At 35.3% G+C, this 16,413-nt stretch overlaps 5 protein-coding genes across 5 annotated transcripts; 3 read left to right on the top strand and 2 right to left on the bottom strand.

Moving 5' to 3' along the window:
* Positions 1-1,567: 1,567 nt before the first annotated feature.
* On the top strand, positions 1,568-2,266 carry TRIADDRAFT_21854 (uncharacterized protein; the record flags this gene model as incomplete). Its single annotated transcript, XM_002110057.1, has 1 exon — positions 1,568-2,266. One exon carries the CDS (start codon positions 1,568-1,570, stop codon positions 2,264-2,266), a length of 699 nt encoding a protein of 232 aa, XP_002110093.1.
* A 1,495-nt stretch (positions 2,267-3,761) lies between these two features.
* TRIADDRAFT_49917 (expressed hypothetical protein) lies at positions 3,762-5,369 on the bottom strand (the record flags this gene model as incomplete). Its single annotated transcript, XM_002109517.1, has 7 exons — positions 3,762-3,962; positions 4,129-4,161; positions 4,261-4,389; positions 4,524-4,625; positions 4,703-4,846; positions 4,979-5,097; positions 5,237-5,369. The coding sequence occupies 7 exons, from the start codon at positions 5,367-5,369 to the stop codon at positions 3,762-3,764; spliced, it is 861 nt and encodes a 286-aa protein (XP_002109553.1).
* Positions 5,370-7,628: 2,259 nt separating this feature from the next.
* TRIADDRAFT_53698 (uncharacterized protein) lies at positions 7,629-9,052 on the top strand (the record flags this gene model as incomplete). Its single annotated transcript, XM_002110056.1, has 3 exons — positions 7,629-8,366; positions 8,506-8,707; positions 8,874-9,052. The coding sequence occupies 3 exons, from the start codon at positions 7,629-7,631 to the stop codon at positions 9,050-9,052; spliced, it is 1,119 nt and encodes a 372-aa protein (XP_002110092.1).
* Positions 9,053-9,510: 458 nt separating this feature from the next.
* Positions 9,511-11,780, bottom strand: TRIADDRAFT_53697 (uncharacterized protein; the record flags this gene model as incomplete). Its single annotated transcript, XM_002109516.1, has 9 exons — positions 9,511-9,638; positions 9,725-9,794; positions 9,923-10,033; positions 10,121-10,203; positions 10,293-10,364; positions 10,503-10,612; positions 10,764-10,852; positions 11,563-11,687; positions 11,771-11,780. 9 exons carry the CDS (start codon positions 11,778-11,780, stop codon positions 9,511-9,513), a joined length of 798 nt encoding a protein of 265 aa, XP_002109552.1.
* An 827-nt stretch (positions 11,781-12,607) lies between these two features.
* TRIADDRAFT_20628 (uncharacterized protein) lies at positions 12,608-15,996 on the top strand (the record flags this gene model as incomplete). Its single annotated transcript, XM_002110055.1, has 13 exons — positions 12,608-12,790; positions 12,890-13,051; positions 13,365-13,483; positions 13,607-13,749; positions 13,878-13,991; positions 14,111-14,215; positions 14,293-14,444; positions 14,578-14,757; positions 14,846-14,889; positions 14,979-15,114; positions 15,207-15,353; positions 15,451-15,533; positions 15,732-15,996. The coding sequence occupies 13 exons, from the start codon at positions 12,608-12,610 to the stop codon at positions 15,994-15,996; spliced, it is 1,833 nt and encodes a 610-aa protein (XP_002110091.1).
* Positions 15,997-16,413: the final 417 nt, after the last annotated feature.

The raw sequence follows: 16,413 nt of genomic DNA, 5'->3' as shown, positions 1-16,413 counted from the left end.
ATCGAATCAATCGAGGAGCGATAATCTTTTTCCTATAATTGTTGCGGTTAGGCTACGACTGATCTCCAAACTTGCGAGAGAGAGAGAGAGATTGAAAACGCTTCTACTAAATTGAATGACGTGAGAAGTAGTTAGCGCTCGATCTGGTCAAATTATACGCGTATTAATTTATTTCTAAATTTATCCAATCCAGTTTACAAGCAATAAAATTAGCAATCGTCTTGGTCACTCCTATCGGCTTGATTGCTAGTTAGTCCAATATCAACGATTGAATCGTTTCTGGTTAGAATAAGAGCACAGAGGAATAACGCTAAGTGAATTGAATAATAACTGGACGACTTGTCAATAATATCCAAGCAATGGAAGAATACGCTATTCTATTTTAATGAGTATAGGCGTTGTTCTTCTTGTCACACCCATAATGACTAGTACTGAATGTACTGTAGTATAGAGACTCGGCTTTCGCCGAGAGTGTATTTATAGTGCTGTACTATAAAGTAAAAGTAAGTACAGGGGACAGTAGAACGAAGGAGAAGGCAGATTTTGCCAAATCATAGAACAAGTGACGAAATGGCTATGATAATATAATCGAGGCAAGCAAGAAGAGTCTATTTCTATTTATGAACAGTAACTCGAAAGTCAGCCTTTAATGACAACTACACAACCATTCAGGCTGTTTACTGCTTAGGCTCAGCACAGTACATGTAGGCTGTCCAATGTCCATGTACATTCATTGCCCATACTGTATAAGAAGTAGTGTTGTTCACTCAGGATATCTGAAGAATATGAACATGTCGTTGTAAAATTAAATATCAATCCTGCATGCTACATTACAGTATTGGTATATGAGACAACGATTACTAGAAAAAAAATCCATCATTCTTTTTCTAGTGCCCCGAAGACCGCATATAGTAATTGCACTCATTCGGTCATCCACCAATACTGTACAGTATAGAAAGTACCGAGCTAGGGTCGAAAAGGCACGCGCACTACTTTTAACAAGCGTATTTTGAAATTTTTCCTTCGCAGTCTATAAAATAGTCTCTTGCTCCATGTTTTACTTTGTCGTGTGTCTCCAATAAAATTGATTAGCAAACAGCAATAAACTTGCTCCACTGCCCACTGACTCCGTCATACCTGCTTCAATTTTAGACTGAAATACGACTAGTCTACTCTGTAAACAAGTGTCGAAAACAATCAGCATCGTACCATCCATCGTACATCGTTTCACGAGCTGCAAGGGTTTCAAAAATCTTCCATTTGCAGCACTCTGCAGTGTAGCAGGTATAAATTGATAACAGTGCAATCATTGATTAAACGGTTTGTGCAAATCAAGTTCTCACTGTCGGTAGAGTTTCTACTACTGATGTGAACCGATCGATAATTATAAGTAGCAAGTCAGAAGTTACAAGATATTTGTATTGTCAAGACAATCATTATAAGTGAGGAAGAAGACGTCATGGATCGATGGATCGCCGCTGTAACTCAACATTGCTCCTGCATACATCTAATATTAGCCGCTATCACGATATGGCTTATCGCAATATGGATAGCGTATCCTGATCGAATGGGTCAAAACAACAATCGTTACATTTTAATAACTGGTTGCGATTCAGGATTTGGCAATTTATTAGCTAAGCGTTTAGATTTGATTGGATGTCATGTATTTGCTGCGTGCTTAACCCAGCAAGGAGTTACCCAGCTAGCTCAATCGACTTCATCGCGGGTCAAAACATTCATGATGGATGTTACACAGCAACAAGACATTGAAAATGCTTACAGCATGATTAAGGCTGCGCTACCAGAGGATAGAGGTATATGGGCAGTAGTCAATAATGCAGGTATACTACGAACTGGATTAATTGATTGGATGCCAATGGAAGAATATAAAAAGGTCGCTGATGTCAATCTATGGGGAATGGTAGCAGTTACGAAGCGTTTTATACCTATGGTCATTCGTGAACAGGGTCGATTTGTAAATGTGGTTAGTTTATCTGGTGTCTTACCATATGAATACATGGGCGCTTATACCATCTCCAAATTTGCTGCAGAAGGCTTTACTGGTGTACTACGTCGAGAAATGGCACCATTTAACGTTCAAGTCAGCAGTATTAAACCAGGTGTCTTCCGATCCTCGTTAGTTTCACCTCAACCACTTTTACAGAATGTTCAAAAAATGTATGAAAATCTACCCCCTGAAACCTTGGAAAATTATGACGAAGAATTTATTTCTGCAGGTACCTTCCCTACTGATATTGATAAATGATTACTATGATGATCATGGAGGCTGCTTATTCAGACTCAGCCATTTCAATTTAATAACATGAGATTCTACTGTCTTGTTTATTCTCAAGTCTTAGTATTATTGACTAAAATAGGCAAATAGTCCATTTATCAATGCAAAATTCAAATGTATTACGTACCTTAACTTACTTTAAATCTGTAAATTGATTCTAAATTCCCCACTGTCACTCACAATTAACGCTTATGTTGGTATGATGCACAATATTGCATATTATTGACATCCTCATATGCATTTCATAATGTATATGCTATTCTTTGATCGGCATCAATAAACATCCTGAATGCAGTGAAAAAGTATATAACTGTACATATCTAATATCCCCATATATCGCTGAATTATATTATTACATGCGATTATGCATAAACTAGTATTTTTATTATTATGAACGAACTGAATACAGTACTACATGTCATAAAATCGATAAAATTAACAAATTGACAAACTATTGCTATCTTCCTTATTTTAGTACCTACAACCTCAACAACATTACATGACTTCGGCTCATCAAAACTGTACTTGGTCATTAACGCTATTGAAGACGCTATACTATCAAAGCGACCAAAAGCTGATTATTACATAGGTTTAGATGCATTCGTTCTTTCAACTCTCACTCATTTACCGTCACTGTTAACCGATTTTATCTGTAAACTATTAATACGGCCTGTTCTACCTTCGGGCAGAAAACGTAATAATACGCATTCAGCAGCAGATTCAAAGTAAATTGTTAAATCACTGTTTATCGGTACTATATCAATCTACTTGTACTCTACACCATTAATTTGCTACAGTGAAGTGTAATACCGTATAGTATTTTAGCCTTCTAAAAATACTTTGTTTTCATATTACTAGGAAAGCCATTTATTTGCTCTTCGATTCAGTTTCATTAACCCATTGTAACTACTTAACGTAATGAATCAAGAGATCAATAAAAACTAGATGCTGTTGAAGTTTTATAACTGGATATGCTACAGTATGTTAGTAAGATTGCATACTGAAAATACTTCTGTGTATTCCACGAGGATTGAGCACTTGTGGAGGGACGACAATGGATAATTAATTAATTTATTTACTAGACATACATATTACATGCTTGCAATCTACTCTTGCCTTTTTATCTTACGTACGTTGTAACTTTAAATTACGGCTATCTCAACAGATATTAACGGTAACCAATGAAATAAACAGCGCTTCCGGATTCTATACTCGTATACCAATAGTATTATACACACTATCGTAGGTTCGGTTACTATCGAAATAACCCTGAACAGAGCAGATATCTACTAGCAACACCAAGGAATGTGGATGCATTTAGTGATTGCATAAAACAAACAAATAGTATGGTATTAAGCTTCATTATCGAATCAGAAGCAATTTTTTATTGATAACGCCGGCATCAGACCATTTTATAAGAAGCTTTTATTATCCGTGTTAATTACATCGCTAAACTACAACGAGGTTACGATCCCCATTCGCCTCCTTCTTGAGCACCCCACTCGCCACCGGTTTCATTGCTCCAACTACTTTTGGCAGCAGCGGCAGTATTGCTTGCGCCCCATTCAGTGGTCTCTTTAGAAGGACTAGAGGACCATTCTTCAACAGGTGCTGCACTGCTAGGTACTGCTGCAGATAGTGCAGGTGATTGTTCAGGCGCAGCCCACTAAAGAGAATATCAATATTGCAGTTACAATACGAGCGTATAACTGATCCTGATTAAATAATTACCCAACCAAAAAGTTTTAACTTACATCTTGAGTAGTAGGAGCAGCATCGGTGGTAGCAGCTGAAGCTGCCCAATCAGTGCCTGTAGTAGCAGCCTCCTCAACCTTATTATTTTGAGCTTGTTCTTCCTTTTCAACCTGCAGATAGTCCACAAATGTGATTTAATGTTAACTCTACATGCCGAATCATGTATCATTTCATTAAATCATAAAGCTATATTACAAATTTTTACGTACTTCTTCAGGATCCCTGTAAAAGAACAGATCAGGCATATGCTCCCAATCAGTATCACGTGAGATAGTACCGCGTAAACGTAATACCTCTCTAGCTAATAACCACCACATTAATCCGATAGCATGAGCACCCTAACGTTAGAATAGAATTTCATAGTAAGCTTAGGCAAACAAATCAAGATACACAGTCTACGCAACGAAGAGTGCATTCAAATCTTTTCAGCAAACTGTGCACTACTGTGGATTTTAACTTGCGCTCTTTATACCTTATTATTACAAGGAATACCAACATCGATATATCGTAGTCGAGAGTCAGTGTTGCAAAAAGCGATGACAGGAATGTTGACATAGGAAGCCTCGGTTATGGGCTGTATGAAATAAGTATGGTACAGTCGCTTAGAAAGAATCGTTTCCAAAAAGCGGCAACTAATTTGTTAATATTTACCTGATGATCAACACGAGGATCGGTGACAATTAGTAAACGTGGCTCACGGTAAGCCTTTTGGATTTGATTGGTAAAGGTACCAGGTGTAAAACGACCAGCAATGGGTGAGGCACCGGTGAATTTGGCAAATTTCAAAACAGCCCTCTGAATAAATACAAGCGTGAATATTGTCAGTTTATAAGGAATAAAAAACTTTGTTGAATTTATATCTTCAGAACTATTCGTATGATACTGAATTGTATCGCTTTATTTTGTTAATAACTACGTTTAAATCACCTGGCCATAGGGGCGAGCAGATAAAACGCAAACATCAGCTGGGTTTTCGATTGATGCAATAATACGAGCAGCTATCAATAACTTTTCCCAAGTTTGGCGTAAATCAATAATGTGGACACCTTGGTAATAGTAAAAAAGGAGTTATGAACTATTAATTGTAATTATCGGTTAGCAATGAGATCGAATTGTGTAGTACACAATACGTATACAGTAATCAAGATCAAATGTTGGATATTAGTAGATTCACTTCATATTTACCATCAGTTCTTCGCCTAAATACATACTGCTCCATTTGATAGTCAACATTTGTGGTGCCCAAATGAGCAGAAGCAGCTAACATCTTTGAAACATCGTCAGCAGTTAATCGTAAAATGTCTAAGCCTCCGGACATCTTGTAGCTGTCAGTAATAGTAACGGTAGACAACCTGAAAAAAAAATAATTTTCATCATTTCCACATCAAGCGAAGATTTCCAATTCGTACCGTATAATACGTATTATTATGTCAAGGATAGAAAATGTTGGCGATCTGATGCGTAACTACGCCATTATACGGCTGAATAAATTCAGAGCATGCAAGAGTCGGATTAGATCATAAGCTAATGTAGTACTGTACTGTACAACTACCCATGATATCGACATTGTCTTAATAATTAACTATCGTTCAATTCTGAAACTTACCGGTATAATAGGTGGAGGATTACAACTATATTCTACTTTAACGACTATTCGTGTACTATATCATACCATATCTAGTACCGCATAATAGAGATTTTAAAGTATTGTAGAAGGGAAGTTCCCATCAATACAGGATAGAAGGACTAAACAACTACTGTACTTGGAGCGTTTACAACTTTCCATAAACTCTCCGAGTTTTACTCCTTCATAGTAATGGTCGAAAAATACCACTATAATATTGGACAACTGCATATCACAGGCAGAAGATCAAGTACATTAGAAGCTGGGGACTATTGCTGTACTCTACTTTAATAACCATTAATTAATGCACTAAATATAACAGAATCCAACATCTAGATCGTAGTAGGAAGGCTGCCTTCCAAACAACGACTCTAATACTGTTACTGTAAAGTACTGTTGAAGATTTTCAATTTTTCAAACTATCCAATTTTCACTATTTCACTATAATATTATGATCGAAAAGTGACTTAATAGTATCAGACTATTTGATATCATCGTCTAATCAAGAAGAATTCGTGAACAGTGTGATTTTTTAATGGATTTAAGTAATATTTCCAAGCCTTACCTGTTCTTAACGCCAAGTGGAAGCCGATATCGACTAGAAAAGGAGGAGCACGCGGTAAGGCACTGGGTATATAGGGGTCCATTACGCATGCGTATACCGCACAGCCTAATGTGCAAAATAGATGTCCTGAAGATCGATGCTACTCCGATGATAGAGTCCGATCTGGGAGCCTAAAAACCATACTGAAACTACTATTTTTCAGTAGTAATCACACCAAACAGTGCCAATCAATAATGGTCAGTGGTAATTGTTGCTATTTGCGCAATATTTGAGGAATTTCTCTCCATATTCGGATCAGCACTTCACCGATCGCGAAGACATCCGTTTTGTATTGTATAGTACATCATAGTAAAGTACTGTACAGACTGGGAAAGGACTTTAAGAGCTTAAGAGCTGCATCATCAGTTGTTGATAGTACAGTACAGTATGCAAATGAACATGTTTTTCATCAATAACTGACGATATACTGTAGTGCACATGAGCTGTCCAGAAGTTACAGTCCATAGAGTTACCAACACTGTACTGTACACTGTACACTGTACTGTACCGGCCTGGTACTGTACCAGTACCAGCACACTGAGTACAGTACTCGTGGTGGCACTGCAGTACTATAATAAGTTATATAACCTAGTACTGCTAGTAGGATAGTTCAAGGATTTTAGGTGTACTAGCCATTGCTCAAATTAATTTTTGATATTAGCAGACATTATAAAGCTGCAGTAACTGCCTCCATATTTAACCACTTGTTCTAATCTTCACCTTAAGTTCTACTCTCCACTGTGAATCATCAGGCTGTTGTGAAATCGAATTGATCTGATAGAGATTTTATTATTTCAGCTGAACTTGTAACTCCACAAGATTGTGCAGGTCATTTCCGGCTCTGTAGTGTACTATAGTGTATACGGATATTTCAGGGAATCTCCAGGCATGAAATCAATGAGGTAATCGAAAACACATTGATTTCTAGATTTATTAAGCTATACTAGAATGCAAGTATTGCATTTACAAGATAATAATGAGGTGCAAAATGTAGTACTGTGTTTTAGAAACCTTGACGCTCGTTTGCATGCGCAAGGAAGCCACATGCTTACAGTATACTCGTACTACGGTGTAGTATAAAAGCTAAATGTTTTTAAGATCACTGCTTTATTCTCTACTGCAAAAAATGACTACTGTAGTTTAATAGATCAAGTGTTGATACAGCAAATAGGAGTATTAAGCATTTTAGAATAAAACTAGATGACCATTGCTCACTTTATATCTATAGTATGAGGGTGAAAACTCAATCTGTTCACTCCTGAGCCCTAATTTGAATACTCACACATCGTATTTACTCATTTAGAATCAAGCTTTAGGATTTGGCACTTGATAGAGATCGAAAAGTGGAAATGCAGGTACACAAAATTAGGGCAGGTTATATTCGTATTACAAACACTAGCGTTACCAAGATAATAACGGCTGTACTGTCGAATTGGAATCATACTTGGACGTTTTCACGTTGCAATCGTTTACATCATGGATTACTGCGGCGACCTACAATGATCGCCTCCGCACCAATAATAGTTAAGAGATTTAAATCTAATGATAAAATCAAAAATTTAATAACTGTTGGAGCAATATTAGAGGAAGCCCTACAGACCAAGCAGAAAGATAGCTTCCATCAGGCTATTGACAAGTTTAACGCTAGGGATCGCCAACGCCGTGGTCATGTTGACTTTATTTATTCAGCATTAAGTTTAATTGATAAATTTGAATTGGAACAAGATATTGAAACTTATAATAAACTTCTAGACGTTTTTCCAAAAGATCGTTTTGTCAATCGTAGCTGGTTAGATGTTGTATGGCCTAAACCGCATCCACAAATTGACTGTGCTTTGGATGTGTTAACAAAGATGGAGGAAGAAGGTATTCTGCCCAACGAAGATACATATCGTATATTATACGACGTTTTCGGTAGAAAAAGTTTCCCATTGCAGAAAGCGCAACGAATTGAGTATTGGTTTACCCGATTCAAAGACATAAATCCGTATAAACTGCCTTCCCCAGTGCCTACTGATCCAATAGAATTAGGAAGCATTGCTTTGCAAAGAATTGCTGGCTCAGATGGAGTCATTACCATATACGAGGTAGTAGAAAAACAGATTATAGACTTTATATTTGTATAGAGCTGAATAGTTTACTTACATTGGTGGGAATCATATACTGCAGGATTTTAGTATAAATTGCTTAATGATGATAATTTCATTTTGATTGTGCATTTATTAGCATGACAAAAAAAATGGTGAAGATAAATTTCTCCTCGCAATTCAAAGTCCTAATCAAAAGCAATTTTTAACCAATTATGACACTTCCAAGCCATTACTTGTTGAGGGCCCTTTTAGGGTATGGCTAAGCAAATACCCCCAGTATTATTACGTACTTAGAGCCCATGCTAGCGTTCAAATTGGTGAAGAAAAAAATGAAGAGGGTAATTATGAATATAAATTTGATTTGCTGATATTATTTTGTGCAACTATTTTTCATTGGTAGAAGAATACTACTGGTATTGTTTCTTTTCAGTATGATATACTTGTTGTATTTTATCATTCAGTTGGTATAGTTATTTACATCTATCCAATACTATTTTTTTTCAGGTCTAGTTGTAGGTACTTGTATGCTTCGTGGAAACAATATGTCTATGTTGAATCTATGGATAGATAGGCTAAGAAAAGAAATATCACAATTGTCGAATGTGGAAATAATCTTTGATATTAATCATAGCCAATCAGTACCTATTACTGCTGAAGATAATGCAATTGAGATCGAACGCTAACTAATATGTTCACTCCGCTTTTTAAATAATACAATGTTAAATTTTATCAAAACTGCATATGTCACTATACGAGCTGTAGCATTGGAGACGATATCGTTTCCTACAATTTTTGAATGCTCATCGTTACCCTGTTGTCATCGGTACTGATAGGAGAATTTATTATATAGTCATTTATAATTTTAACCTTTACAATTATTCGGGTATTAGTATAGGTTTTGCTCGATAAATAGAATCAAATTTTTTGAAGACGCAAATCTTGAAAGATAATCAATCATGAAATAAACTATCTAATTGTTTCATCATCGATGATCACATAATATTACAAAGAGGTTAACCACATCCATTAAAAAATGTTTTTAAGCAAATACGCTCGTCCAATCAAAATCGTATCTTAACAATGTAGAAATTATATTATTTATATAATTCTGTTAATAATTCTAAATTATCAAACGTGATCGTTAAGAAGTTATTAACGGTCGGATAATTTCCCTGATGGCTAACGCAGTTGGTGATTCTGAGTACAATTCAGTGAAAGATTTCCCATCTTCTATCGACATCGTCAATTTCGGATCAAGTGGTAAGCAACCTACAGTATGTCGAGCAATTGTATACAATCAGTAATAGATTACAAAGTATCATTAATACAATAATCTTCAGGAACTCCCTCATCACCTAGAAATGGTACTTGCGTAAGTTGGGCTAGTGCTTCACCTCCGCCTTTAGAGAATATATTAGTGCATTCCTACACAATAAAGACACAAAAATTAACAGATGACATAATTAAGTTGGAAGTAGCATTACATCCGTACAATTGTTCAAATTAGTAATTTATATTGCTTCCTATCGAGTATTTAACATTGCTGTACGCACCGAACAATTAGGGCAGGTATAACCACTCATATTTTCAACGATGCCAACAATAGGAATTCCAACCTTCTTACAAAAGGTTATTTCTCTTCTAACATCACCTAAAGCAACCGCCTATACGTAGCAAGTATCAATGTCTTATTGAGAAAGTACTAACCATATTAGGTAGGTTCGCTTACAAAAGTATGATAACGTATTTACTTGAGGTGTAGTGACCATTACAGCTCCAGTAAGATTTAAACCTCTGACATTTTCAGCTACTGTAATGTGTTCATCTGAAGTACCTGTAGAAGAATAGAATAACACATTAAATAGATGATACCATATTAATAGTAAATTACGCATAGTCTAAAAATTTAAAACAGAAAGTTACCTGGAGGAGTATCAATTATAAGATAGTCTAAGTCGCCCCATACCACATCGGATAAAAATTGCTTAATCATAGCTAGAGAAGCGTATTCATAACAATCTTGTTCACGATAGCAGGTAATACATAGTTTCTACTGCTAGCTATTAAACTCTAGTAAACAGCATGATGTAAATATACACTGCACAGATGATAGTAGGAATACTTGTATTTTACCATTTTTTTTAGGCCCTCTCCAAACTACAGCATCTTTGCTATTACGTAATAGAAATCCAATCGACATTACTGCCAGTTTTTCATTTTTGTCAGCATACACCGGAATCCAACTTGAAAGGGCAGAGAATAGTAAAGATGATGATTACTAAGAATACTATACACTAATGCAAACACGGTAGGATACGTGGTAGCATTGTTCATCACTAGATGCACATTACAGTATACGAGTATCGGAGTATGCTTCTAATTGCTTCTACTAACCCATCTGCACATTGATGGACATCCTTATCTTCTAATCCCAAAACTCGCGGAATGCTTGGGCCACATAGATCAACATCTAAAATTCCAACCTACAAAATTAACAGTATAGATAGAATGCTTTCGACATTCATTGCTTGCTTGTATTCGTTGATTTTATTTTACAGTATTACTAAATATATGTAAGTTATTACAGTACTAACTTCGCAGCTGCGATTGTATAGTACATATGATGTTTACAATAATAAGGACATAGAAAAAGAAAGAGTCTATGCATAGTAGATCCAATATTAATAGCCAAAATGATTTGCTTTAACACCCTATTTACATTTAAAGTATGCTGCTGTAGGCTGTAGCTGATCTACTATACTCGTGCAATAAGCATAAAGCTGCAATGCTGTATTTATCACCTAACTATTCCATTATTAGAATGCAGCAGTATAGACCGTTATACTGCATATTATTACTTTTTCGATTACTCCATTAATATAAAAATACTCATGCTATCACGTTCAATTGGTTCATTTCACATAAGATTGCATTTAATGCATATTAAGGGTATTCTACCCAACAGAGACCTTCCATGTTATACAGTAGAGTAACTACAGTGTAGCACATTTTGGGGGTCTCATTCATTTCTTGGCAAAGCATACAACTAGCAGTGCGCTAATGGCATGAAGAAATGATGCACTTTACGGTATAATGGTATATTATACCATTCATTCACTGGGATAGCATCCTTGAATGCTAGCTACGAAAAGAGATGGAATCCATTTTGAATGAATAACTCAATGTAACCGACCTTGTTTCCTCCATTTGCTAATTCCAATGCAATTTGTGACGCTACAGTACTTTTACCAACACCTCCTTTACCAGATAGAATCAAAACGACCGATTTAATCTTGCCGGTAGCTTTTTGAGCTCCTTCTATAGCCAAAATAGATTATCAACATTATTTTCCAATGCTTTAATATCCAGTTGAAAATTGCATACTTGCAAGCCTCTCTTACCTTCAGCCATTGTGCAGAAATCTTGCTGACAGTGACGCAATCACGCTATCGAATGCTATACTGCTTTACAAACCGCATTGGAGCTTCCTACCAAAATGAGTAGTTCTCGTTTTTTACAGGTGCATGACTCAGCGTATACACACTACGGTATACAGTACAGTACTATGCGCTGGTAAGTGCTACAGTATACTGCACTTAGTGTACTGTACTACTAAGTACTGTACAGTACGTACAGTACAGTATTGTACTGTACAGTACAAATGAACAGTTCAATATGGATCCACTGAAACGTACTGTACAGTACTGTACTCTTTGCTGTACTGTACTGTACTCTTTGCTGTACTGTACTGTACAGTGTACAGTGTACAGTCCCTTCTCTCCAATATTCTATAGACTGTACACTGTACAGTACACTCTGTACATACCGCGATTTTCTCCATACTAAAAGCTGTTAAAATGAAAAATTCTTGCATTAGAAAGTCCTATTTTATATGATTGCGACTCACTCATACCGGAGCTAAATTAGCTATATACAATTATCAAGACTTGAATTTCTTTGCTGTACTATAACTATGTCGAAATTAATCTTCCAATTTTTGGATCAACAAAATTTTTCCATTTCACAAGCCAGGATTGTACTTTGTATTGTAGACTACAGTACTATACACCCTACTTTACAGTGCCTTGTACTGTGAAAATTCGCCTACATTGGAAATCCTTAGCAACCAAATTTTATGTTAGCAACCAGCTTCGTTTAGTTGTGGAGTTCAACAAGGCAGACATTAATCCTATTGCCTGTTGAGATTATAAATCATAAGGGAGAAACCTATTTCAATCATGGAGATTGTCTATGTTTATACCAAGAAACGATCCGAATTTGGCAAGCAATGCCAATTCTCTGATCGACCAGCGGAATTATTGGTCGATATTCAACCCGATTCATCTTTATTAAACAATTTCGTTGAAAAAAGTCCAGTGGATACGGGGATACAAAGTGTACCTGAGATGTCTGAACATGAGGTAAACTAAACTTTAGTTATAGTTTTTATCCATGATGATCAAAAATAACTTTTGATTTAGCTGAGTCGATATTAAAATACACTATTGCTTTATTAAAAGGTTAATACTGAAAGATTCGAAACAGAAAATAGAGGGGTAAATCATGTCGAAGGAGGTTGGCCAAAAGATATTAACCCTCAAGAAGTGGAGCAGACTATTCGATATAGGAAGAAAGTGGAAAAAGATGAAGCATATGTACAAACAATTCAACAGCTCGGAAGTGTACGTTAATAATCACGTACAATCGTAACAGTATTCGGTTTCAACGACCCAAATTATAATTTTACATTAATCTATTGGAAAATTACCACTATCGCTATTTTAGATATCACGATACCGAACTCATCCTAGTGATAGCTTGTATCGTCCATAGAAATTTAATTTATACACGCAGTACTATAGCTAATCACATTAATAGAAATACCATTGATCTATTAAAGTTTTAAATCTATCTTAAAAATAGAAAATTTCACATCCTGTTAAACTGTAAATATATTTTATAGCTTTTGCCTAAATGTAATATTTTATAATACAGGTGATGGAGCATTGCATTAAGCAAAATAACGCTGTTGATATCTATGAGGAATATTTTGCGGAAGCCGATATTGATTCTTCAAGTCAATCACCTTTCGCCAAAACGGTCAATGTTTTCAGGTTGGTATCCGTATAAGTATTCAGTGCTTTTATGATATCTACAGTGCTAATTATAATAAATAAATTAACAAATCTCATATATTCCCATGTCTCATATTCTTAACCGTAACATTGTTTTACTAGAGATCCTAATGAAATTAAACGAACAGCTACACATATTTCCTGGTTCCCAGATGGTGCACGCAAACTAGCAGTTGCTTATTCCATTCTAGAATTTCAAAAAGCTTCCTCTGATACTTGTCTTGACTCTTATATATGGGACATAGGTACATAAATAGTTATATATTATCTACTAATTTATTATAATATATCATTAATATGTAAATAACTACTTAACAAATCATATATTAGAAATGTTCAATTTTTCTTAATTTTACAACTGTTACATTATTAGAAAGCCCTAATAAGCCAGACCTTACACTAAAACCCGCATCGCCTTTGGTTTGTCTTGAATATAATCCCAAGGATTCTCATATACTCGTTGGAGGTTGTTACAATGGGCAAGTTGGTAAGTGCAATCTCTCAATATCGTTCGTCCATCTAGAACCTCTTAGGTTACACAAAATACCCAAAAAATTCAAAATTGCTCCCTCTAATATTTATTTGTATTTGCCCTTGATTATCTAGCATTTTGGGATACAAGAAAAGGTTCGCAACCTGTCGAAGTATCTCCTATCGAACACAGTCATCGAGATCCGGTTTATAAGACGATCTTTCTTCAATCTAAAACAGGTGAATATGCAATATTAATCATTAGATTTGAAGTTATTAAAGAATGGGAGTTTAATAAATAAAATTATTTTTTAAAGGAACTGAGTGCTTTTCAACGTCTACTGATGGATATGTATTATGGTGGGATATTCGTAAGATCGGTGAACCGACAGAAACAATGAAATTAGATGTATCTAAAGTTGGTAGAAAAGTACTTGGTGGCGTGGCATTGGAATATGAGCCAACAATTGTAAGTAGCAATTCTTTATAACTTGAATATGACTCCCCAGTATATTTTGAATGGAATTATTACTTAAACTATTGGGAATCTTAACGCCCGTTTAGATTATTTAACTCCTATCTGACATTCTAATTCTTGATAGCCAACGAAATTTATGGTTGGAACAGAACAAGGCTATGTTCTTGCATGTAATCGTAAAGCAAAATCGTCCACGGAAAAGATCGTAGCAGTGTATAATAGCCATCACGGCCCAGTCTATTCGTTACAACGTAATCCATTCTTTCCCAAAAATTTCTTGACCATTGGCGATTGGACTGCTAGGGTTAGCACACAAAAAATTGCACTATCGTGCCCATTTACTAATATTTTCTTGTAATAGCTTATAGTAAAGTCAATATATTGTTTTATAGATTTGGTCAGAAGATTTGCGTGAATCTTCTATCATGTGGTCAAAGTAAGTGTTTGAAGGCTATTTTACTTAAAATTTCTTAAATGTGCAGACGATAAATTTAAATATCTCATTATATAAACCTAAAATTACAGATATCATATGTCATACTTAACTGACGGTTGTTGGAGTCCAGTGCGCCCCGCAGTTTTCTTTACTACTAGAATGGATGGTACCCTAGATGTATGGGATTATTTATTTAAGCAGAATGATCCCACTCTGAGTCTACAGGTATATCATAAGACATCATTTAAGATATTAAAGGATAATTGTTTATTATTCATTATTAATACCCACAAATTTGATTATAAATTAATTAATAGGTTTGTGATGAAGCTCTATTATCTTTGCGCATACAAGACCATGGTCGATTAGTGGCGTGTGGATCACACAGTGGTACGACAACATTGCTAGAATTATCGGAAGGATTGTGCACATTGCAAAGAAATGAAAAGGCGTCCGTAGGAGCTGTAAGTTATATAAATCAGTAAAAGCTATTTATGAATTAAACTGTAGACAGTTGTATTCAACTTGACATCAATATTTCTCACTGATATAATTTGATAGATGTTTGAACGCGAGACCAAGCGAGAAAAAATATTAGAGGCTCGTTATCGCGAGATGAGGATTAGGAGTAAAATGAAGGAAAAGTGAGTTTTGAAATCTTATGTTATCATACTACACATTAATGGATCACTTTTTATTATTAAGTTGAGATATCATAGTACATAAAAATAATTATGAGGATATATTGCATACAGCTTCTTGTTAACAGTATAGATGTTTTACTCTATTTGAATAAGTAAGATTGATTACAATTATATTAAAATGTATTTAAAAATTCATAGTTCAAAAGAGGAACCGAATCAAAGAGAAGAAGAAGAAGATTTGGTGACTGTTGCAGAGGAAGCTTTCCATCAAATTATCGAATCTGAGAAGAATGCAAAAGATACTCGAGATAAGAAGCTCCTTGAACGGACACAACCCCAATCGAAGTTAGACTCAAATGGCTTTACTGGAGAAAGCCGAGGTAAACAAATCAACGTTGTAATAAATGAAGAGGATTCTCATATGAGATGTGTAATTTTACGACGATATAACAACATTTTGTAACAATAATTTTAAGTTATTCTTATCGTAGTTATATTTACAGACGAGAGTAGCATAATGCGATTAGCATATTTTATCAGTACTGTACATAAACCGGTTATACATATTATTTAAAGATGTAAATTAATTTTTACATTATCTATTCATGTATTGACTGACTGATAAATAATGCTATCATTTTATGTATTCATTAGCTGTCGTAGATCAGCCAACTGAAGAATTTGAGCGTATCGGAGAAGCTAGAGAAGATGTTGTCCATGAAGAAGAATCTATTAAATATGATAATGATGAGAATACTAACGACTTAGAGGCTCAAGCAGCCGCAGAATATGAGGAGGAAGTTCTAGAGGATGAACCATTAGAAGATTAATTCTCAAACGCTGACTAAGTAACTAACGGCAATTGAATATGTATTGATTA

Source organism: Trichoplax adhaerens, genomic scaffold, assembly GCF_000150275.1.
Source record: "Trichoplax adhaerens TRIADscaffold_2 genomic scaffold, whole genome shotgun sequence".
In the NCBI taxonomy this organism is placed as follows: Eukaryota; Metazoa; Placozoa; class Uniplacotomia; order Trichoplacea; family Trichoplacidae; genus Trichoplax; species Trichoplax adhaerens.
Note: the sequence above shows the minus strand (reverse complement) of the source record. Positions and strands in the feature narration are given on the sequence as shown.